At 40.6% G+C, this 25004-nt stretch overlaps 3 protein-coding genes and 1 long non-coding RNA gene across 4 annotated transcripts; 2 read left to right on the top strand and 2 right to left on the bottom strand.

Moving 5' to 3' along the window:
• Positions 1-3031: 3031 nt before the first annotated feature.
• On the bottom strand, positions 3032-4097 carry LOC26528162. Its single transcript, XR_001449202.3, has 3 exons — positions 3985-4097; positions 3269-3324; positions 3032-3195 (listed from the first exon to the last, which is right to left on the bottom strand). It is a non-coding gene; the product is annotated as an uncharacterized LOC26528162 (long non-coding RNA).
• Positions 4098-6659: 2562 nt separating this feature from the next.
• On the top strand, positions 6660-8737 carry LOC6578554 (odorant receptor 42b). The gene is made up of 3 exons (XM_002004428.4): positions 6660-7991; positions 8047-8404; positions 8495-8737. Exons 1-3 carry the CDS (start codon positions 7225-7227, stop codon positions 8567-8569), a joined length of 1200 nt encoding a protein of 399 aa, XP_002004464.1. The 5' UTR covers positions 6660-7224; the 3' UTR covers positions 8570-8737.
• Positions 8738-9230: 493 nt separating this feature from the next.
• LOC6578553 (odorant receptor 42a) lies at positions 9231-11264 on the bottom strand. The gene is made up of 3 exons (XM_002004427.4): positions 10316-11264; positions 9892-10249; positions 9231-9839 (listed from the first exon to the last, which is right to left on the bottom strand). The coding sequence occupies exons 1-3, from the start codon at positions 11182-11184 to the stop codon at positions 9732-9734; spliced, it is 1335 nt and encodes a 444-aa protein (XP_002004463.2). The 5' UTR covers positions 11185-11264; the 3' UTR covers positions 9231-9731.
• Positions 11265-14608: 3344 nt separating this feature from the next.
• LOC6578552 lies at positions 14609-15964 on the top strand. The gene has a single exon (XM_044010938.1). The coding sequence runs from the start codon at positions 14796-14798 to the stop codon at positions 15585-15587; it is 792 nt and encodes a 263-aa protein (XP_043866873.1). The 5' UTR covers positions 14609-14795; the 3' UTR covers positions 15588-15964.
• The last annotated feature ends 9040 nt before the right edge of the window (positions 15965-25004 follow it).

The following is a 25004-nucleotide window of genomic DNA, read 5'->3' as shown; positions in this document are numbered from 1 at the left end:
TCGCAAAATAATTGATTTCCAGCGGACAACTGCAAATAATTTCAGCTAATTAAAACATTTGTCTAACTAACAAATTCAGTTCAGCTGCTTAAGCTCGAGCGCAGTTTTTCGTTCACTTCAAAATTGTTCGAATTTCTTCTTCTTCTTTTCCGTCTTAGTTATTGCAATGCAACATTTCGACTGCAGACCAAAAGAGATTTAACTGAAAACTTCGCACTTGAGTTTGTGTTGGCAAGTTAGTTGACATTGGACTTTAAAGGATTTAGGGATTGGCTGGCAGACAAACAAAACGAGCTCAGCTCAGAACTTAATTGAAAACTTAAAAATAATTTTTAAGCTGCATGCAAAAAGTTAACTGCAGCTGAATTTCGACTCGAATCAACACAAAAATATCAATTCAGCTTAGCTGTGAATAGAAGCTATGGTTAGCTGACATACAGACAAACACACACCCACACACACACACACACGCAGGCAATCGTAACGCAAAATTACTTTGATCTGATTATAATGGATTTTAGAAATCAAAGTCATTATATGTGGAATTCGGCCAGTTCATCTATAATATTTAGTCTAATGTGCAAAAACAAACATTTAATGCGATTAAGCAATTACACTGGCCAACAAGAAATAGGCTTTAATTTGACGCAAGCTGTTCTAAATTGAGTTAAAAATCTTCGTGAGAGAGCAGAAGGTAAACAGACAGCAAGAAAGCAAAATTAAATTCAACAGAAATTTCCTAAAGGGTTAGTGAAAGTGAGGCGCTGGACTTTCAGACAAACTCCAAAGTCTGAGCAGCAGAACATGAGAGCTGCATAGAAGGGCAGTTGAATTATCTAAGAGCGGAGATATAAACACAAATAGAAGGAGATAGAATAAACAGTACTTCAGCAGGGAAAGAGAGTTTATGACTTTAAGCGTAGACAAACAAATGGAAAGAGATATGCTAAGCTCATAAGGAATTATTTAATTAAGATATTGAAACATGAAAATCGCATAGAGAGGAACTCAACATGGCTAAGAAGCACAGCTAAAGATGAAATTTATGATAAACATTGCTTTAAAATCTATTCACAAAACTATACTAAATTGAATCCATTATAAAATTACAGCTGGCCATGAGAATTGCATAGAAAGGCGCTACAGTCAACGTGCTGCATGCAAGCACATTAAATGTCTATGCTAAAGTTCAGATTCCGTTGCTCGATTACAATAACTCTACACAATTTTGTTGGCCTGTGTAATTTATGGCAACAGCTTTGCCTTGCGTACAGCTCTCTCTCTCTCTCTATCTGTATCTCTATCTCTTTCTGCTATTTGCTGCACTCAAATTATATTGGCAGGTAGAAAACAATGCATTTGAAATGATATATCACATGTAGGCCAATATATGTTGTACATGTATATTGGTTCTATAAACATGGACTGCATTGTTTTTCCGTTTCTCTGTGCCCGCATAATTTGGTTCTATTAAATCAATTTTGGGCTGTTGCTCTTTTGTGCTACTTTCACTTGCCGAAAGACACACTGACAGACTGACTGACTGCTTGATTGATTGATTGACTGACTGACTGACTGTTTGAGCAACATTTAGGCGTAGGCCTCGGCCTAGGCCTAGGCATGCGATATTTGCACAACGCCCCAAGGCGAAATCTGTGCCAAGCTGTGCACAGGTGCTTACAGGTGTGCGTACGCGTGTGTGTGTGTGTGTGTGCCTGCTTGTGTTTGCTTGTGTGCGCCTTTAATAACTGACAAAATTGTTATGAACTTCAAATAAACGCAACGGCTGTGCAAATATTGGCACTGCACAACAAATTATCTGATTACATTTGGGTCAAGACATTTGTTGTTGTTGCTGCCGTTCTGGGATACACTCAATGTGAGTGTGTGGCGCACACACACACGCAGACAGGCTTAAAGCCAAAGCCGTTAAGCGGACGCATACGTGCACTTGCGGTTCGTACAGACGAAAATTAATTAAAACTTTTGCATGCTGTCTAGCATAATGTGTGCCTCTCTCTCACACACACTCTCGCTCTCGCTCTCTCATTGTTTTATTTGTTGTTGCTTGTTATTTGAATGCCTTTTTTTTTTTTTTTTTTTTGTTTCTATACACATGTTTATGAGCGCGACCTTGTAGCCAAGTTAACAATTTGGGCCACTCGCTGTCGCAATGTTTACAAATAATAATGGCATTTATGACCCTGCTCTACACTCGCACTGCTCTAACTGTGTATCTTCGCGAGTGTGTTTGTGTGTGTGTGTGTGCGAGGGTGTGCGTGTGTGCGTGCTGGTCTGTACTTCAGGGTCGCTAGCTGCTTTGGGGAATTTCGTTCATCATCATTTTGTTTGCGGCATTCACACACTTATAGCCGCTGAAAGAGAAGGAAACACAGGCAGAGAGACAAAGAGAGAGAGAGAGAAAAAGAGGGTGAGCAAGAAAGCTGAGTAACGCGCTCAGCAACAGTAGCAGCTCACCAAAGTGCAGTTTGTATATTTATGCTTTATACACGCTCAAGTGCAAAAAAGCAAGCATATTGGTTTTGCTTTAATATACAATCCCTCTATCAATCCTTCAAAGTCTTTCTGGACGCTTGATAGCTCGAAATTAGGTATACCTGGTTGTGTATGCTCGTTCATCTTTGAACTCTCCTTAGGCTCAATAAACTTCTCTAGAGTTAAGCGAATACGCAAGCGTTGCTCTGTTAAAAATTCTCCTAAAATATTAAGACTCACTTGAGCATAATCTGTGTATTACGCAGTCGGTCACGCCCAAGTGCAACGCTCTGCCTCCCTTTTTGTTTTGCACTTTCGCTTGGCAGAGTATAACAAAAAATGAAATACAAAAATTAATTTAATGCTTGGCTGCGAAATTATTCTAAGCATTTCATATTCCATTTACATATTCCGCCATAAATGTAACATTTTAGTTTGAGCAACACACACACACACACCCACACCCACACCCACACACACACATATGCATACATAAAAAATATATATATTATATATACAATAATTATTACGCTCATCATTTTGAATAATTTGCAGCAGCAGCAGCAACTGGGCTCTGTCCAGAGCAAACTTCACGAATTTGCATAGCTATGAATTCAAACTTGGCTTGACCTGAGCGTGGACTATGAATTCTGATTAAAATTTGAAAATCGCTGAATTAGAATTTTTTATAGGGCAGCGCTTAAAGGGGGCAAGGGAGAGGTATAAGTTTCGTATATCTAAATTAAAATTGAAACTGATCTGAAATACTTACAAAAATCCGTGAGAATCGCATAGAGAGGCGATGACTTAAAATCTTGCCTTCATTATCTGAAATGAAGTAAAAAGTACTAAGTACTAAAAAATATAAAAAATATTAAATTACAAGTAATGCATAAGTAATTAATTGTCTAGTTAGTCTGCTAAGCCTGTCTACCCTTCTGGTTATTCGTCATTGCTTACAGGGTAGTCTTTAAGCACATGTAGCTGTACCGCAGCTTTACACCTATGCCACGATGTATGCAAATTCCGTTAGTTCCCTAGTTTGCCGCAAAATATGCACAGCTGATTAAAGTATTTAAGCTTTCGCCACACTAATAAAACTTGTATATCTATAAATGAATGGAGATATACATACGTACATATGTTTGTATGTGTATATAAGTCATAAGTATTCATACATGTATTTAATAAAGATTAGATTTAGTATAAAATTCCGACTAACTTAAGAATTAAGCTTTAGCAACTGGGGTCTTTGGCTTCATATTCATATATATTTATATAAATTAAGGGGTTAACCACGTTGTGGTTGAGCTCAACTGACTGCATAATACTCTCCCAATTTCCAAAAACCAATTTGTACATTTTTGTATATTTTATATTAGGCGACTTCGAGATATTTTATTTTGTAGTTGACCATTGCTTAAGGATATAGTTTCAAATCTTGGTTTGTTTCTGGAGTAGATTAGTCGTGGCAATGAAATGTCTTACTCTGGGGCTCTGCTGATAGCGACGCGTCATGTCTGGCTATATTCTCTTGACAAATTTCTCAGGCATTGTCTATGTCTATGTCTAGTAACTAGCTTGGAAATATAATAATTACAACCCCAATGCCTGCTATGGTATATTCGAATTGATACGAACGAACATATACTGCCATCTCACTCAGACAACCTTCTGCCCGCCCACTACTGACTCCCTAAGGACTTTAATATATACGGTCAGCAGGCTACAAGTCCAGCACATATACTCCCCTTTCACCCCATGAGCGAGCATCGATGTAAGCAGCTAAATTTAGGACAAAAAACGTGATTTGCTAATGATTAATAAATTGTGCAGTCACATGAATTAAACAAATATTACATCAAAATAAACATGTTGAGCAGCTAGATAGATATATGAGTGTATGTGTGAGTCTATGTATGAGTGTGTGTGTGTGCGCGCAGGCAAAAGCTGGCAGACCGCCTCGTTGTTAACTCCATTAATTTGGAGCATATCAAAAACAGATTGACACTCTTAGCTGAGTGCCAGTGTGTATGTATGTGTATCTGTGTGTGTGAGAGTTGGTTGGGATCTCAACAAGATACATTGAGCGATACATGTGCCCTCTGTGTGTGAGTGTGTGCGTAGCATCCTTTTAGGTGGCAGTGTCCTGTGCGTTCATGTGTGCGCCCGTCGTCAGGTGTTTGCCAGCAGCAGCAGCAGCAGCAGCAACCTATCTTCCTCTGTGAGTGTGCGTGTGTGTGTGAGGCATGCCTCCGAAATGTGTGTAAGCAACTGCAAACATGTTCGCACAGCTGCGCACTGTGGCATTAATTTCCGTTAATTAAAATAAATACGTCAAGCGATAATAAATGACTCGCTGATGTTATTAAATGCACATACAACACATCTCGGGCCGGGATGAAACCAGAAAAATAAAAATGTCACACAAAAAAAAAGCAGACATGCGCCAATTGCAATTAGTTGAGCGGACGAGGCTTTAAAGTGCCTGCTGCAGCAAGGCAATCCAAAACCCCAAAGCCCCAAAGCCAAACACAGAGCAGGAGCAGGAGCAGTAGCAGTAGCAGGAGCTGGCTTAATTGATACGATTGAGCAATGGCTGCAAGAATAAAATTTTCTAGCTAGACACAGCTGACCAGCAGCCCTCTCTCTCTCTCTCTCTCTCTCTACCCCCTCCCTCTCTCTCTCTCTCTCTCGCTCTGGCTTTATTATGCTGCATAAATTGTGTTAGATGTCAGCACGTAAGCTATGCTGTCAGCCAGGCATATGAGCACACCTGGGCGTGGCAATGGGCAAATACACAGCTAAGGCAAAATACAAATATGTTGTGTGCCCAAAACAGCTTTCAGTATGCCCAGATGCTGCTGCTGCTCCTGCTGCTCCTGCTGCTCCTGCTGCTCCTGCTGCTACTCCTGCTGCTGCTTACCTTGCAGCTGAAAGTAACTGAAGTGTGAGTCGTACAATGGCAAACAAAAGATTATCCTTGCCCTTGCTTCACGCGCTGCCTTTGGACACACACACACACACACACACAGAGAACACACAGTTGCGTTCATTTGTAGCCAGGCAGCTGGCTGTAGCTGTTGCTTCTATTGAAACGTTGAAGTAATGAAAAAAAATGTCAACTTGGGCAAGGGAGGCAGGAGCAGTGTGAGGGAGCGGCAGCGACATGAAGATGAACAGAAAAAGGAGCAGTGGCTGCGGCGCACTCACACACGCACACACACACACAACACAAAAGCGACAACGGGCGCACGACAACAAAACATGTGTCAAACGCCAGACATTCTGAGGAATATTAATAACACTCACCGAACATATTTTTCATTAAAGCTACACTGAAATGTCAAGCAGTAGCAGAGACACACACAAACACACATACACGCACACAGATTTAAAGCTGATTATGCTAAAGTTCCTTTCGTTATCAATTTAATAATTGCATTTGAACTTGAAAGCTCAACGACGCCTTGAACCTGCCCCGCGATTAGCGCACATTTTTGTATTAAGGCTCTTTGTCTTGCATATGAGATGAAATGGCAATGATAAAAACCTTGGGGAGCAAGCAGAGAGAGAGAGAGACTGAGAGAGAGAGAGAGAGAGAGAGAAAGTCTGACATGACTAAAGAATACTCTGTAATCAGCATAAAATAGAAATGAGATGAGATATGGCTTAATATTTTAGAAAACTATTTATAAAGTGCTTACAGTAAATGCTCGATATATCAGTTATAAATGACAAGATTTGCTATACTTAACATTTATATTACATAGAAATGTATTTTATCTCCAAAAATAAATATCTGTTGCACATTCTACATATTGTTTAATCCTCAAAAAAAAAAAAAAAAAAAAAAAAAAACTTGTTCTCACATTTTAGAGATATTTTAGATAAGGGTATACAGTGAAGCTTAGGGCATCTTTGCTTTAGGGCATTTCCCGTTAGTGCATAGTTTTATTAGTCTGTAAAATTTTTAATTCAAGTAGAAATGCTTTCCTTTAAGCAAAAGAAGGAAGGAATTCCATTAAAGGAATTCCATAAATTCTAATGCTGCTCTGACACGCATTTGAACATGATTAAATTCTAAATGAAATTCACAAATATATTTAATAATTTTCCAATAGAAATGTTAATGAATGATGTAAATTTCGGAAACGCAGTTAAATTTTTTTTATCAGTAGTAAACATTTTCATAACTCTCAAAAATCCTATAGAAATCTAGACAGCCAGTCAGCTATCCATAGTCAAATCTACCCAACTATCTTAACTCGAAAAACTGGCCAGAATAAAAAAAAAAAAGTGGGCTGCACACATTGCGTATGAGCAATATGCCGAGGCAGCTGAGAGCTAACTTTACTTTTAGTGGCCCATCATTAATGCAGGCCGGAAAGTCGACATGTGGAAATATGCCAGACAAACACACACACACACACACACACACACACACACACGCATGTATGTATAAAATAAATTAGATGAACTTACATTCAACGCTCGCTCTGTTAATTAAACATAGCGACGCAGAGCGAGCAATTCTCAAGTGAATAATTAAAAACAACAAGCGAACGGCTACAAAACTTTTTGGCTGCGAAACTTTTCCACTGAATTGAAAAAGCGGAAAAAGGGGCCGGAAAAACTTATCCAAATTGTCAACGGGCCATTCGAGTGCGGTCTGATGGTATATAAGTCGAGTGCAGCCCCCGGGCTGGGGCACAGACAGCAGCCGAGATGCTCTTCGAGCTGACCAAACCCGCTCCGCTGACGGAGCAAATGCGCTCCAGGGATGGCTGCATCTACCTCTATCGAGCCATGAAGTTCATTGGCTGGCGGCCGCCCAAGTCGGGGCTGCTGCGCTACGTCTACCTCACGTGGACGGTGCTCACGTTCATGTGGTGCACCACGTATCTGCCACTGGGCTTCCTGGGCAGCTACATAACGGAGATAAAGCACTTCTCGCCGGGCGAGTTTCTCACCTCGCTGCAGGTGTGCATCAATGCGTACGGCTCCTCGGTCAAGGTGGCCATCACCTACTCGCAGCTGTGGCGCCTGGTCAAGGCCAAGGACATCCTGGACAAGCTGGATCTGCGCTGCACCAGTCTGGAGGAGCGCGAGAAAATCCATCTGGTCGTCGCACGCGCCAACCACGCCTTCCTCATCTTCACCATTGTCTACTGCGGCTATGCGGGCTCCACCTATCTCAGCTCCGTGCTTAGCGGCCATCCGCCCTGGCAGCTCTACAATCCCTTCATCGACTGGCACGACGGCTTACTGAAGCTGTGGACCGCCTCCACGCTGGAGTACATCGTCATGTCCGGTGCTGTGCTGCAGGACCAGCTGTCGGACACCTACCCCTTGATCTACACGCTCATCCTGCGCACTCACCTCGACATTTTGAGGGAGCGCATTAGCAGCCTGCGCACGGACCCCGCCATGACTGAGGACGAGAACTACGAGGCGCTGGTCAAGTGCGTCATCGACCATAAGCAGATCCTCGAGTAAGAGCTCTCACTCTGTTATACTCCATAATCCTTGCCCTCTGTCCCTCTCCAGCTACTGCGCTCTCATCCGCCCCGTCATCTCGGGCACGATCTTCACGCAGTTCCTGCTGTGCGGCCTCGTCCTCGGCCTCACGCTGATCAATGTTTTCTTCTTCTCGGATCTGTGGACGGGCATCGCCTCGTTCCTCTTCGTCATCACCGCTCTGCTGCAGACGTTCCCCTTCTGCTACACCTGCAACCTGATTATGGACGACTGCGAGGCCCTCTCGCACGCTCTCTTTCAGAGCAATTGGATTGACTCGGGCTCCCGCTACCAGTCGACTCTATTGTACTTTCTCCACAATGTGCAGCAGCCCATCGTTTTCATAGCCGGCGGCATCTTTCCGATTTCAATGAGCAGCAACATCAGCGTAAGTTTCACACAAAAAATATGTATAACAATGGCAATCGCATTAAAGCAAATTTTTATTATTTCTGCCTGATTTTATTCCCGTTTGTAGGTCGCGAAGTTTGCCTTTTCGGTCATAACCATTACGAAGCAAATGAATATTGCGGATAAATTCAAGAATGAGTAAGATTGCTGGGAGGTCTTGAAAGGAAATACGAATTAGTATAACAGTATGGCGTCTAGTTGAAAACTGTTATATGTAGACAATATTAGGCCATTTTAACAAATAATAACTGTCATATGTAGGTCTAGCAACTGTTATACATTTATTAAAAAAGATACTGTAGAGCTTTTAGATTTGAGACCTTCTTCGTGTCAGTTCGTATAATAGTTTTATGCGACTTTTATAGTTGACATATATTTTATTTATTTAGTGTTGAACAAGTGATTTACACATGTGGTGTACACAAGTTTCTTATATAACTGCTATATCCAGAACTATCAACTATTATATGTATGCAAAGCATTAAGATTTATAGACTTTGCGCTATTTAAAAGTTATAGTGTATTAGTAGATAGTGTCACATGATTTTAAATCAACTGTGCTACTAAGTAGTGCTGTTTATATATTGTAGTACTCAAATGTGAACAAATTTGCACTAGGCAAAGTGTTGGTTATCAACAATAAAAGTTATGTGTGCTTTTAGTAGTAAGTAGTGTTGGTAAATAAAATATTTCAATTTGGTTAATAAAACATATTTGAAGAAAAAGAAGTATATATCTCACTGTTATACACAGCCTTAATCGGTGCTAGTTACTGTTTAAGTGGCTACTACACAAAGCTCTATCAAAAACGGTTGTGATATTTGAAGCAGTGCAGGTAAGTAAATTCATAACTGTCATATGTGATTAGAACAGCTGTCAGATGAATGATAGGAAAGTGTTATATATAGCATAAGGTACAGTGGCCTTTATGATGCCGAAACTAGTGCTGGTAAATTATGGTGTTGAAGATAAAGATAAAGCAACTGTTATATAGTTACCTAGGTTAAGCCTGGTAAGTAATCATTGCAAAAATTCAGCTAATATCTACAACTGTTATACGTAGTTCTAATAGCTGTTATACACTACTCAGTGTTCACATAAGTGGTGTAGTGTTGTATAGCTAAGCCTGTGACTAATTGCCAGTGTTGATCAATAAAAACATTTATGTTGTGTTAGTCTGCCTCATGTTTGTAAATACCAAATTACATTAGCACAGTTCACTTCAAATTTCATAAACACTTCAGTTATTGATTCCATTTGGTTTTTATGTACCATAAAATACCAAACGAAAATTGTTTTGGTTTTTATATTTCCACTGGCTCCTGGTATTGACTGCTGGTTGTCTTGGCCAACTTCTCGGCTATATTCATTTGCTTGACGAGCGTGAAAACAGAGAATGAGAACTTTGTGGCCTAAAAAACAAGAACTGTAAAATGTAGCCCAATTGAAGGATCTTTGACTTACCGCCAGATTTGTGGCCACCGAAATGGTGAAGAAATTCCCGGCCAGAAATATAATGGGCTTCTGCAGAGTTTGAAGGAATTGAAGGACGATTTTCTTGTAGCGCTCATCCTGCTCGATCCAATTGGACTCGAACAGGGCATCCGCCAGCATCTGGCAGTCGTCAGCAAGGTAGTTGCAGAGCGTGCAGAAGGGCGTGGTCTCCAGCACGATGCAGCACATGAAGGATATGGCGGCGATGCGCGAGCCGAAGTTGGCGAATATCGCAATATTGATGAGCGTGAAGCCCATGACCAGGCCCACGACCATGAGCTGGACGAAAATCGTGCCGCCCACCAGGGGACGCAAATTGTCGCAGTAGCTGAGGGAGGGGGAGGGGGAAAATACATGTAATGGAGCTCACACTTGTGAGGTTTGCCCGACCAACCTTAGCAAGAGTTTGTGATGCCTGATGCACTCGACGAGCTTGTCGATACGCTGCTGCCGCTTCTCCTCGAGATCGCTGCCCAGCTGGCGCAGTCGCTCCGCGAAGATGGCCATGTGGGCACGCAGGGGCAGGATATAGTTGACGGGGTAGCAGTCGACGCAGACGTCCTGGAAGCAGGCGCCCAGCATGGCGAAGTACTCGAGGCCCGACTGCAGCCAGAACTGAAAGCGGCTGGCGCGCCAGTCGAGCACCGGGTAGTAGTTCTGAAACGAGGGCACGCCCATCAGGGCGGCGAAGAAAGCCGTGCTCGATGCGTACGTCAGATAGAGGCTCATGTAGCAGAAGAAGATCTTGTTGCTCAAGGCGACAGTGCGCTGCACTCGCTCACGCTCGCTCGGCAGCCGCACAACTTTGTCCAGCGCGTCGAGCATTTCGTTGGCCCGGTCGAGCCGCTTGATCAGTATCCAGACTATGATCACCTTAGTCGAGCAGGCCCAGGCATTGAAGGCCACCTGCAGCGAGGTGAGCAACTGGCTGGGCGTAAACTCGGACAGGTGCGAAATGTAGCCGAGCACAAAGCCAATGGGCTGGTAGAAGGTCGAGCTCAGGTTCAGCGCACAGGACCACAGGATGTAGACGAAGAAGAATCGCTTCGGCGGCGTCCTGATGCCCATCAGGAAAATGCAGCGCAGCAGGTAGAGCGAAGCCTTGCGCGACTCGACGACCGCAGACTCTGGCCCTTGGAACATATTCGGAAAGATGCGACGCAGCACCATGTTGACTCTGGACACTTCTGCAACTACTGCCACAACAGAGCCGGGCCTTATATAGGCCCCCGAACAGCCGTAGCCCCAAGGCTCTGCACGCATCCTGTGATTATAAACCCATCAATGCATCAAAGTGCAAAATTCATGCAAATCAATTAGCTCTGCCTTTGCCTTCCTTCCGCCACGCAGAGTTCTCTCTACGCTGCCCAACTACATCGACTGCCCGTGTAGCGCACTGCCAACAGTCTCTATGGCCAAGGTCTCCCCACGCTGCTAAAACCCACAATACGGCGTCAATAATTGATTAATTCGACTCGCTGTGCCCCGTAGGCGCTCCAGTGCGAGCCACTGCATACAAATTTCAATTAGTCGACGTGTTTTATAAAACTTTGCAACACTGTAATTAAATAACAGTTAAATACAACAGCCACAACAACAATAAGACTGCTTAAAGCACCTTCGAATGCGCCAAAGCTGCAAATTAAACATTGCCCGGCATTTAATAATAAAAACAATCGCGAATTGCAATACAATTAAAACTCAAATACAAATTAAAAATATATAATAATAAAAATGTATTTACATATGAGAGCGAGCCATTGATTAATGCGCATTGCCCTATCAAATATTTCGCAAAAATATGCCGTGATAATTGCGAGTAAAAGAAATTTAATTGCGGATCATGACGCGTAAGCTCAGTTAATAAGCATTTTAATCGAACGGATAAAAATACAAATATTAAAAAAATACGATATACCTGATAAAAAAAAAAAATTGATAAAAATTAAACTGCTCTTCACACTTTATAAATGTGCTATTTATATTTAAGAACTTAATTCGCATTATATTTGATAAGGAAAAATTAATCACAGCTTAAAAGAAATGTAGAAAATATTAAAAATATTTATAAAAATTTGTTTTGTTCCAAAGTGTTTATTTATACTTTAAATCGAGATTTTGAATTATAAAATTTCCCAATCTGCTTTACTTCAAACTCCTTTTAAACAAAGCTACTCTATACAGCTTTACCTACAGCTAGAGCATAAAAAAATAAATAAAAAAATTAACATATTTGTGAAAATATGGCATCAAGCTGCAGTTGAGCGTAAAGTATATTATTTTATTATTTATTTATTTATTTTATATTAAAATATTTGTGCTGCGGGTCTCCAGCACAATTACCGCAATGCTGCAAACCAGATATTTCAGTTTTTATTCAATTAATTAAAAATAATATGCTGCCAATGATAAGCACATTAAGCATATAGTTCAACAATGGATTTTCGATTATTTATAAAAGTATTATTAAGGCAAAAGCATAAGTGCTCAAGGGGAGTAAACGACCATCAGATACGGTGTAAAGTGAGGCAGATAAACTGACATCTTTTAATATAAATGTGTATAGTAACAAGCCACCCCCTTGCACATTGTGAAGGGGTATTCCTGGATTATTTTAAATATTCTTATTCGTATAAATAAAAGCGTAAATATCAGATCAAGTTGCTGGTGAAATATTCGGTGGCCAGCGATTCCCTAAATGCAGTCGTGTCCGCTATAAGGCAGATATATCCGTTATGAATTCCCCTGGACGCAATGAATTTTTGGCTTTCTTCCGCCGTTTCCGCCGCCGCATTCATTGTTCTGTTGTCCCGTTGACATTTTTGTCGGCAAAGCGGAAGCACCGTTGCGGCCATTTTATTGTGTTTTATTTCGAGGGGGCGCAGAAATGTTTCTGTTTTATTTTTGTTTCGTTTATTTATATTTTTAAATTGCTTAACGACTCGCTCACAGTTAGATGCTACCACTCGAACGTCTTGCTGGCCAACTTGACTGGAAAGGCTTTGAATTTAAAGTGGTTAATTAAAAAGTTTTCAGTGTTCCGCTTTTGGCTGTGACACCTTTTTTTTTTTTTTTTGGAGCCTGGTCGAAAATGTGTCGCAGTTTCTTAATTAAATGAACACAATGCAGCTGCGCCTGTGGCCTGTTGATTGTGGACCCAATCAAGGACGACACCTGTCACAGGCATGAATTGGGTTTTAATTTTATATTCTCTCAGGCTCACTCTCACTCTCACACTCACTCTCCCTCTCTCTCTCGCACGTGAGACTTCTGCCGGTTACGGCACTTAAAGTGCCTAACTGAATGATCTGACCCGTTAATAGTTTAATGGTGTGCTAAAATCGCGTATTGATTGAGTGCGAAATAGTCGACCGAGGGCTGTCAGTGGAGTTTGCTGGCATCACAGACGGGGAAAGGTGAAGAACAAAATTTGGTGGAGAGCTGACTGAATGAGCAGTTATGGAGTGAGAGTTGCTCAAAGAGCTGCTTGATTGAGAGTTGAATTAAAGGGTTGCTTAAATTTTTACTTGTATGACAGTTGAATCATTAAATAAAATCGAGATTCGATTAGATTACTATAGCTCTAATCGAATCTCGATTATTATTTAATTAGACCTAGGCAAGACTCGCCCAAAGAGCTGCAAAAGCTTACTAAATCTAACATAAGCTTAGAGGAGAGCTGCTCAAGAAGTAGATGGATTGAGAGGGGAAGTATGGCTTAGCTTGAGTTCCTTAAAGGGTTGTTTGGGTGAGACCCAACATGAGCTTTGATAAGAGTTGCTCAAAGAGTTGCTTGAATGAGAGCTGAAGTTACTTAAGTGAGAGCTGAACTAATCCCAGGAGAGAGAGAGAGAGAGAGAGAGACAGAGAAGGACAGAGATAGAGAGAGAGAGACGAGAGGGACAGAGATAGAGAGAGAGAGAGAGTAGAAATAGTTGCTTCACTCAAAAATATACTTTAAGATTTGATTATAGAAGAGCTGATAAAAGTCTAGCCAGGACACTCAACCAAAAATTACTACAATGATAGCCAATAATAAGCTTCGGCAAGGGTTACTTAAGGAGTTGCCTAATTGAAAATTGCCGTGAAGCTTGACAAAGATTTTCACAAAGATTTGATTGAATTGCGAGTCACATAAGCGTGTGCGAGTGTTGCCCAAACAGTTGATGAAATGCGAACTCTTTTAAGCCAATATAAATAGACCAAAGAAATGCTCTCTCCAATGTCAAGAATTTGCGCATAGCTCACACCTGAGCCAGCGAGTACAGGGTCTCATGTTGACAAACAACAGCGCGACTTGTTTTTTGGCTTTGAAGTGTGAAAGAGAGGGAGAGTGGGGAGGGAGTGTGAGTGGGGCAGTGGCACAGGCTGTGGTTGCGCCTCATGAGCAATCAACATCAAGTTGGCTGTCGCGCAAATATTTAATTTCAGCTGGCTGTTATTCTAGCTGTGGCTGCTTTCCATTTTTTTCCCATTTTATTTTTTGGCCTTGGCAATGGGAAGGGAAGTGGAGCTGGCAACAGGTGGCGCATTTTATTGCCGAAAAGTAAACTCATTTGCACTTGAAACCTCAGCAACAAGTCTGAAGGACACTGCGAAATGTTGATATTAGCCCAGGCGAGGGAGAGAGAGACATAGAGAGAGAAAGGGAGCAGGAGATTGAGTGAGGCAAATCAACAGTTGGCTTTGAGGTCAACTTCAAATGAAAAGCGAAGAGCAAAAAGCAAAACGACAGCTGCGCTCAAATGTTTTTCCAACTTCAAAGTAAATAAACATTGCATCGCATTTCACAGCAGCAGCAGCAGGAGGAGCAGCAGCAGCAGGAGGAGCAGCAGCAGCAGGAGGAGCAGCAGGAGCAGGACTCGGCTGTCGGCATGACAAAGGTCTGTAGCTGTCTAAGCGTGTCGCCAGGCCTTGTGATTGAGATACACATCCTGCTGCTGGGCGTGGCGATATTCTTCCTATTCGATCTGTACAATCATGCCTTTCGGCACAGCGTCGAGGGCCTCAACACGAGCATATCCCTGGTGGGTCTGTCGCCCCGGATGACGCTCGCGCGCGGCATCACTTTGTGCATCGTCATCGTGAACAGCATCCTGGGCATACGCCTCGCGCGCTCGATGACGCTCTTCAAGTTCTTCGTCTACATGCTGCTCGGCGCCTACAACGCGTACATGTCGCTGGCGATCGCCGTGTCGCGGTTCCTCTACACGGACCGGTTTCGATACTTCACGGACACGATGCTGCTCTACTCGTGGAACATGGGGAAGTACAAGCAAATTGAGCTGCTCTACGACTGCTGTGGCATGCACGGCGTCATGGACTACATATTGACCGATCGCCCCTGGTCGAAGGACGTCTGCTGCGGCCTGCCCCTCTGCAAGGGCTGCGAGGTGCCCTTCTATGAGGACATGAAAACCATCGAAAGGCAAATCGCACGCGACAACATCGCCCTCTGCATAGCCACCATCATCGGCCTGGTCTTTGTGCTGTTACGTAAGATGTCTGTGGTCATTGTCGAGGATCCGTACGAGTCCGAGTCCTCCGATTACTCGGAGGACGATACCACTGAGTTGCCGCCCCTGAGGTCCACAAGAGACTTGAAGAACCGTAAGCGCACCAAAGGAACACCCAAAAAGACTACAGCGCCCGAATCGGTGCTCTGAGGCAGCTCGCTTATTGGCCAGCTCTACGGGCTATTAGTAGCCTTATTAACGACCCTTGGCTTGATTTGCCCAATTGAACTTTAATTCAATGTGTTCGGCGAGCAGACAGTTTGCCCGTCTCTCCCTCTCACCCACTCACTTCCTCATTCCTGTGTGTTGTTGCTTGATGCGCCTCATTAATCGAACTGGGCTTCAAAATCGTAGCCAAGCTCGGCTGTTGTTAGGGCAACGTTGCGCGCATCTAATGGCCGCACTTAATTAGCTTTCAAAATAAAATGCTCCCTCGCTCTGTAGATATATATAATGTGTATATATATATATATATGTGCAGCTTTGTAATGGCTTCGATTTCAGTTCAATAAACGATTATGGTTTTATTTGGTCGCTTTAGCGTGCGCTCAGGATTTATATTTCTATGGCGCACGGTGCGTATGATTAATGCGCCAGCTCTAGTTCGCTGAACGCATCATTTGCCACGCCCATTTTGGACACCCTCCCTCTGGGAGCCGTTTAATAGACTTGTTATGGCACATAAGCACAGTGAAACTTTTGAAATGCCATCACTGTGAAGCGTGTGCACTGGCAGTAAGTGCTATCAAAAAATAATAATACAGCTCCGAGTATTTTCATGAAATGAAATTTTCATGAACTGCTTCGACTTCGACTCGAGCTGTGGCCACACCCCCCGCGCCCACTCTCCCTCTCTCTCCCACTCTGTGTCTTTACAGGAAATAGTTTTTGCAACTTGCTTTGTCATTTAACAGCAAGTGCAGCCTCAGATTGTGGCGGTTGGCTGCATGGGTTGGGTCGTGTCGGTTTGGCTGGGTTCGCCCTGGGTTGGGTGGGTTCATTCGGCTGCATCCGCAGCGGTTTGTCTAAAGGAAGCGCCGCCAGAAAATAAACAGCCAGCAAGTAGGATGCGCAATGTTAAAAGGAAGTGCGCGAAATTTTTGCACATTTTTGGGGCCAACTACTTACTGCCATCGCCATTGCCATCTCCCTCCCCATCGCCGCCGTCGCCGTCGTCGTCGTTGCTGTCGCTGTTGTTGTCCGTTGCCTGTGCCTTTCGCCCAAACTTTATGACATTTTAATGATGTCGACATTTATGACAGTTGGCTTGAAGATCTCTCGCAATGCTTTGACAGTTCTGGCCTTCTCTCCCACAGCCGACAAAAATGAGAAGCAATTCGCTCGTTTAACGCTGGCGACAGCCACCGCAAAATTGAAAGCCAAAAATATAAATCGAATTGAAGTTTTTGCGCTCGGCTCTCTTTGAGCCTGACAACTGCAGCAGTTCGGCTGCTCGAAAAAAAAAAAAAATTAATAAAATGAAAGCGAAAGTTTCTTACAACTAATTTTCATTAAATCAAATTTTGAAATGAGAAAATGTAAAAGGGAAAACAGTTCCAAGAAGCCTTTGCATGCGCCTGAAAGGATATTACATTGAATATATATATGTATAGCTGATAGAACTTTAGTTATGATAGCTTCTCAACTGTAAAGTTTGATATGCGGTTGGAACAAGTTTTATGCAGCTGTGCGAAGAGAGGCGAAGGGAAAAGATGAAAACGTTTTGTAGCTCTTCGAAATAGATCATATACTTTGCTAAGCCCAATTGATTTCAACTTGACGGGAAGTTTGAATATAACTGGCGATTGTAGAGTAGAACTAGAATTATATATAGTTATTTATGGAACGTTTTGTAGCTCTTCGAAATAGATCATATACTTTGCTAAGCCCAATTGATTTCAACTTGACGGGAAGGTTGAATACAACTGGCGATTGTAGAGTAGAGCTAGAACTATATATAGCTATTTATGGAAGATAAAGAGAATCTATCGGTTCATAAAGAAAAATGATTCTAAATTTATGAATTATATTTTCTGTAATAATTATTTGATATATCATTAAGATCTACAAAATGCTTTATATGTATTGCTTTATTTATATGATCCAATACAGTCAACTCTATTGAGAGAGGGAGCGATAATTAAGGACTCAGAGAGATAGTTTCTGACTCTTTCCCACTCATTGAACAGTTGCCCAAGCATAAGCTCAGCTCTCAACTGAAATGCGCCCTCTAGACGGTATTTTGATCTAATGCAGTCAACTCTAATGAGAGAGAGATGAGTGACTCAGAGAGAAAATTTCTAACTCTTTCCCACTCAAACATAAGCCCAAACATAAGCACAGCTCATGAAATGTGCCTTCTAAACGATATTCGGATACGATGCAGTCAACTCGAATTTAAATATAAATTTCTATCAAACTGTTGTCTCGTTGGCAAACAGAGAGCCCCAGCTATAGGGAGCCATTTAAGCCAGCTATAATACGGCCAGTGCAAACAGAAGTTAATTATTGCAGTTTGGGTAAAAAGCGCTTTCATGAGAATATTTAAGCAAACTCTGCTTGCTGTATACAAATAGGTTTTAATACATTCACAGCGTCTGATGTGTGGCGTTGGGCGAGCTGTTGAAATTAATTTTGCACAGTTTGTAAATCACACACTCGCACACACACACACACATGCACACGTAGCTAGGTTGATTTGTTGCCCATCGTTGTGGCTGCTTACCTGTTTGCTCACCTGGCACAAAGGTAGCCCCGGCCTCTGGACGCTGGCAATTGCACACGGCTTTTGCCAACGAAACAGATTGCAATGGATTTTGTTCGGGCAAATATTGTGACATAAATCAATCACTTCAGCACAAACACACACACACACACACATGCGAATACACAACAACAAGCAACATGCAACATACAACATACAACATACATGACATTTATTAAAATTTTATATAAATTGTGTTTGTGCCCAATGTGTTATGAAGCAAAGCACAGCACAGCGAGACTTTTCACCCCCTGACAATTCTATGAAATTCCGAATGACCGAAAAACCAAAAATGACATTCAACTTAATGCGCCAAAAGCTCGCTTTTTAATTAAATATTATATATGTATAACATATATATGTAGGTGTTTACATATATATATGCTTACGCTGACAGCGGTAAATGTAAAAACAATGTTTTCTGCGAATTGCATTTAATATATGTAAAAAAGCTTCTTCTTGCAGTGTGAAAGGGAGTATATTGGCTTAAAAAGAAGAGAAGAGCATTGGTGTTTGTTCGTCTGCCCATTAGTCTATATATATTAAATGAAAGGTATATACGTTATGCTATAGAGTCAAGAGTGTATCGTAGAATCAACAGCCCACGTGACAACTCGAGAATTAATATATCACCGCTCATGCATTGTAAAAGTGAATATATTTATTTGTATGGTTGTTCATGTGAGAATGCATATATGCTTATATCATATACAACATACTACAATGCATTCATTAATCTTGGTATTCCAAGCCCTCTTCACCTGTTTGTATATAAGCTATATGATTTAACTGTATATAGGTGTGTGCCCTAGTCAGAGTTTAGCCAACCGGGAGCAAATCAGATTTTATAGTATCTTTCTTCATTTATTGTAGAAGCAGATTTATGGATTTATCCGCATTCTTTTATGCCTATGTTTATATGAATATGCGATAGACATGGAATTTCATATATATATATATTTGATATAATATTAATATATTATTATATTAATATTAATATTTGTGACAAATCAGACTCTTCTCTTTGCTAAATGCATAATTCAATTGCATGTGAGTGCATAGGAATTTGCTGTCTTACTAAGCTCTCTTTTGCGAACATCAATCGCATCTCTCCCTAGATGATGTTCGTGGAAAAAGCATCACACGAATAGTTCAACTCGGGGCGCTCAACAGAAAATAAAAACGAAAAAATCCGAAGGTATTTGAGAGCTATGCTGCATCTATATAGATACTTTATCATGGAGTGGTACACCGGATTTATGACTATTTAATTTCTTCTTGATGATGAGCAAAGATCATGCCTCCCACAAATATACAGCTTCAACATGAAGTAGAACCACATTTTAGCAATTATTTTGCTGTGGAAAATCATGACAGGTTCAAATCTGTAGACAGACGTAATTCAAAAGTCATACAGGCTTACTATACATTTCCTATACAGGATGTACCCTCTATTTGTACATGACCTTTTGGGAAATATCAATATTTCAGAATGAATTAAAGCTCTTACTGAACGACTACTATGCAGCCCTATGGAGCTCTCTTTTAGCTGGTTAAATATGTATGGCATTCATTGAAACAACTTGCTTTAAGGTCGCTGGGTCGCGAGGTATAATGAGCCATATACATGTATATATATATATGCTCGATGACAAATGTTGGCATTGTCCTGCCCGAGTTGGGCTTTAATTAAGTTTTGTCACGCCAAATTGGAGAACATGCAGCATTGACGACAAAGTTTCTCGCACTTTTCGCATTTGCATTCATACATACATATATTTATTTGTGTACATTCATCAAGAGAGAGCGAGAGAGAGAAAGGGAGAGAGAGAGAGAGGGAAAGAGTGTACAATAATTATTGCCATGCTGAACAACAAGTTGAAGTAATTATTTTTATTTTGCAGTAAAATACAACTTAATTGTGCAACTTTTCGCATAAATAAAACAGCTAACAATGTGGTGTGATAAAGGTAAAAACCAAACAACAACAACAACAACAACAACAATAGCAGCAAACAGCACAGTTATAAAAAGGTCATCAAAAGGCAACTTTGCTCTGGGCTGACAAAGACCAAAAAGACAAAAAATAAGTTGAGATCGTCGCGTCGCCTGCTGCGTCGACAAAAGCCTTTAAACTCCCATTCATTACAGTTTTAAAAATAAAAATAAAACGAAACCTGAGAAAATAAATGTGCTTATTTCCAAAAATAATTTGCAAATGCCAAAAACACTTTTTTTTATGTATAAAGAATATTTAAAAGGATATACTTCTGCAGTGAAATAAACAAAGTGTGTCGAAGCTGCATAATTTATATAAATATTCTAGAATTTCGTCTCAAACTGTTGCATATATTCCATTTCATCTATGCATCCAAAATTGAACTTTAGAATTTTCCAATTGAATATCTTATATATGGAAGGCCATCCAATTAGGATCTTTGTCATATGTCAGGCACTTTATCAATCAGCTCTTTCATGCCAGCTTAAGAGCAAAGCTCAAATTCCCAAGAAACCGATTAGATTTTAAGATATGCATATGTACGTATTGTGAATTGTATTAGCAGCTTATGCACACTCACACACACACACGCATACATACACCCGCTTAGACACCTGTACGGGAAATTAGAAGGCTGAGTAGACATGGCAAGCATTAAGCAGCTAATACGCCGCGACAGCGGCAAATGATGCGTCACAGCAGGCAAGCAAATGAACAATGAAAGGATTGCACAAATACACAGGCTGTGTAATATAAATAAACTTAATAAATTTATTGTTAACAAGTCGTGGCGTAGGTGGAATATATAGGCTTAACAGTGATATATAACCATTATCTTTGCATTTTATCCAGTTACATGCGACATATCAATCAAAGTAATAAGTGAAAACTACTTAGCCGATATGTCGATAGCATGTCGATAACAGCTTAGGGCGCTTTTAAAATATTAATTTATTATGCGAAGGGCACATTTAGAAACAGTACCATATACGAAACATATTTAGTAATTTATCGATAAATAAGTGTATCGATAAATTAGTATATCGATACAAAATCAATATAAAAATGAACCTTATTTCAAATGTAAATCTACATAAAATATATAAATTAAATTATTTGATTGCTGAATTGTAAATTTGAGCATTAAATATCAATATATCTTTAATTTATCGATAACTGCCACAAGGTCAATTTATACTGGTGAGTCTTATCCTACATGTAAATACACATTAAAAATATAAATTAATTTATTTGATTACTGATTTGTCAATATGAGCATTATATATCAAAATATCTATCATTTATCGATAACAGCCTAAAGTTCAATTTACACTGCATATAGTCAAATTTACATACATACATATTTAAACATACATATATATATATATGCAACTCTTAATCTGCGCTTTACATCAACTAATTTCCAGCAAATCGATTTAAACGGAAATTACACATCGATAATTTAAATCTAAGTTATCGCGTCGCTGTGCAAACTCTGAGAGTCTAACGCCTGCTTGTCGCCTGAATATATTCCAATTTCAATTCAAGTTTAGACAGTAAATATATAAAGCAAACGCCTAAAAACTTGTGCATCTCGCGAACGTCAGAGCGAACGCTCGTCCGCAGCGCTGTCACCTGAGGCGTCGAACGTGGCGTATGCGCAACATTTGCATAAACAAACATTTAAGCGTTGGCGCTGCTCTTTTGCAGCGCGGACGTGGCTTATGGCAGCTTTTATGTGTGTATTTTGCCAGGAATTTGCCAAGTTTTAACTTGAGGTTTATTTGAACCGAGACCACATAAAGTTAAATTTCATAGCAGGAGCCATTCACTTGGCTGACTTTGCTTTGCTCTGCTTCATCTTCAGCTCTGTTTTTTTTTTTTTTTTCCTCATTTGAATACCCTGTATTTAATGACAGTTGTTGAAAGTAAGGAATGGCAAGTGAATGGAAGGATATTTATATGTTGGGGGGTGTAAAGAGATTTCTTATATGCATAATGGGGAATACCGCTCATGTATGATTGATCAGTATGTGTGCCTAAAAATAATATAGATGTGTGGGGGATTCACTTTAATAACGTATTTTAGTCTTGGGAGGGTATTAGACTTAAACAGCCAAACACTTTATATTTAAATATCAGATCATCGTTAGTGCGCTTAGATGAATTTCGTTTCATAGAAATCGAAATACGTTGATAGCTTATATATGTTTCAATGCGATATATATTACTAAAAAGTAATACTTAAAGTCTTCCATAGATTGTAAATATCTTTGCTTACAATTCAAAAGTCGATAAATATCTAAAGCCGGTTGGAAATGTATCGATAGCTATGATTTATGCATTTATCATGTACTTTATATCATCATGCATTTAATTGTGCCCCACGTCTTCTGTGTTAATCACACTTTCCTTAGCTTGTTAAGCCTAATTGTAAGTATCGAGAAATCGCTGAGAATCGATTAACTCAACCTAAGCTCTAAGTATCAGCATCGGCAAAATAATAATTAAGTATCTAAGTATCTATCTTCGACAATATATCATTGGCTTTATTCTTTTCAAGTCATCTTGTGAATCTAAGATTAGCGCTAAGTATACAGAAATCGATAAATAAATATGGAATTCATAGCAAAATACACTAAGAATGAAATATGTGTACTCTGATTTTTCATACATTTTCATTTTTATTTTATTTTTATTTTTCGCAAATTTTTACTTTAAATTTCGGTTCGGTTCTAGCCTGTTTCTGATATTTATGTTTTTTAGATAATTTGCATCTTCTAAAAATTTTCGTATATTATCTCTCTTTACATTTCTTTGCAGGGTATCTCTTAAGTCAAACACTCAAACACTCCCATCTTGTACATCTTTACCTGCTTATATTACTTGCTTGTCGTTTTCAATTACACTTCAACTTTAAGTGTTTCAAATTTGTTGTTGTTATTGTTGTTGTTGGTTTTTAGCTGCAGCTCTTCATAATTTTATTAAGCAGCATATTTTTATCTGCTGCCGGGATACTTTCCACATGCTGCAAATACTTCGTCATGTGCGGCTACCACTTGGTTACATTTAAGACACATCTGTGTCTGTGTGCCCGCGTGTGTGTGTGTGAGTGTGTTGGCCATGTATTCAAAGTGTAGGCCCAGTTTTCACATCGTTCGAAACGTGGCTGGCATTTAAATAGCATATAAAACACATTTTTTCTGGCCCCTGCGCAAAGTTTTGCATTTGCCGAGGCACTTGTTAGTTTATTTTTCTTTTTATATCTTTTTTTCTCTTTTTTTTTTTTTACTTTTTTTATTTTTGAGGGTAAGAAGTTCGTACACAGTTCATCTGGCGCTTAATTTAGTTTGAGCTCTTTGTTGCCGACTGTCTGGCCGAGTAATTTATCAGCAGACGTGCCAGTCGTCATAGTCGTAGTCAGAATCAGAGTCGGATTCGTCGAGTAGAGCATTTCTGTGCATGCTGTTGTTCAGACCCGGTCTAACTACATTTTAAGCTGCGCCACACTTGGCCCAAAGTTGTTCTAAGCCACTTAAGTTGTTTGTCTGCTTGGCCGTGCCGCATGGCCATAAGCCATTCGGTGCGAATCAATTTCGACTCACACACACACACACACAGACACACACATAGAGAGGGAATCGCTTGAGGTTTTTGCCGTTAATTTATGCCCTGAGCTGCCCCTTGACCCGCCGCTGACCCCACCAAAGTTTTGTCAGCTGCGGCTTTCCGCACCAAAGTCCCGCACACAAATCACAATTTGAGCACTTGATTAAACGTTAAGCATTGGACTTAAATGGCAACAGCTCTCAATATAAATGATTGCGGCTGGCATTAATTATCCGCACGCCACTTTGCATTGATTGACTGACTGCCTGGTTGACTGGCTGGCTGGCTGCCTGGCTGGCTGGCTGACTGACTGCTTGATTGATTGATGGATGGCAGGCGTGGCCATTTGCGCGGCACAAAAGATTGCCCCAAGAAAAGAGGGCAGGAAAATGCGCTTATTTATAATATAGAGTGCATATATTAGCTCTGCGCCGCCTAACCAAATATTTACATTTGCATTGTCAGGCTGGGCGGGGCGGTGCAGGTGGGCTGTCAGCGAGCCATGTACCTGTACCTGTACCTGTATGCCTGTGCACTCGTTTCCTGCCTGCCGGTTGTGTTGACAACGCTGCCAACGAAAAAAAAAAATGAATGAAAAAATATCAAACTCAACGAGCGTAATAATAAAATAAAATACATAACTGCTGCACCGTAAAATGCAATAAACGAGCAATCCGCAACCCACACAGCTAGAGAGAAAGAGAGAGAGAGAGAGAGGGAGAGTCATGCACACATCTGTGCATAACAAACTATTACAGCTTGTCTTCTACAACTGTCCAAAATATGAATGTCAACTGTCGCCAGCAAAAAATCAAATAGAAAATGTAAAATGCAAAAAGCAAAAGCAAAACAAATGAATGGAAAATATTATATCATTGCTGGCGGCAGGCATGCGATGCCAGAATTTAGATTGGGTCGCATTTCCCATATACATGTATGTAGATGAGACTCAAATATGTGAATATTGCACTTTAATGCACTTGGGAGTAGCTAAAACTGAGGCCTGCATATAAAGCATTTGCCTATTGGAGTTTTTGTTATTGTAGATAAGCTGTCCAATTACGCAGATCAATGAGAGGCATCAGGATATGGATCTATGTATCATACCATGTTTTACCTGAGGTGTCGGCATGCTAAATTTGAATATGTACGTAGTATGAACTTGAGATATCAGTTTAAGAGAATTGCAAAAGTG

This window comes from Drosophila mojavensis, unplaced genomic scaffold, assembly GCF_018153725.1.
Source record: "Drosophila mojavensis isolate 15081-1352.22 unplaced genomic scaffold, ASM1815372v1 contig_80, whole genome shotgun sequence".
Classification (NCBI taxonomy): Eukaryota; Metazoa; Arthropoda; class Insecta; order Diptera; family Drosophilidae; genus Drosophila; species Drosophila mojavensis.
This window is presented reverse-complemented; position numbering and strand designations above follow the sequence as displayed.

Coding starts and splice junctions, on each gene's coding strand:
- LOC6578554 (XM_002004428.4), top strand. CDS start 7,225: ATGCTCTTCGAGCTGACCAAACCCGCTCCGCTGACGGAGCAAATGCGC. Junction 7,992..8,046: donor GACCATAAGCAGATCCTCGA/GTAAGAGCTCTC, acceptor GTCCCTCTCCAG/CTACTGCGCTCTCATCCGCC. Junction 8,405..8,494: donor CAATGAGCAGCAACATCAGC/GTAAGTTTCACA, acceptor TCCCGTTTGTAG/GTCGCGAAGTTTGCCTTTTC.
- LOC6578553 (XM_002004427.4), bottom strand. CDS start 11,184: ATGCGTGCAGAGCCTTGGGGCTACGGCTGTTCGGGGGCCTATATAAGG. Junction 10,250..10,315: donor CATCACAAACTCTTGCTAAG/GTTGGTCGGGCA, acceptor CCCCTCCCTCAG/CTACTGCGACAATTTGCGTC. Junction 9,840..9,891: donor CGGTGGCCACAAATCTGGCG/GTAAGTCAAAGA, acceptor CTTGTTTTTTAG/GCCACAAAGTTCTCATTCTC.
- LOC6578552 (XM_044010938.1), top strand. CDS start 14,796: ATGACAAAGGTCTGTAGCTGTCTAAGCGTGTCGCCAGGCCTTGTGATT.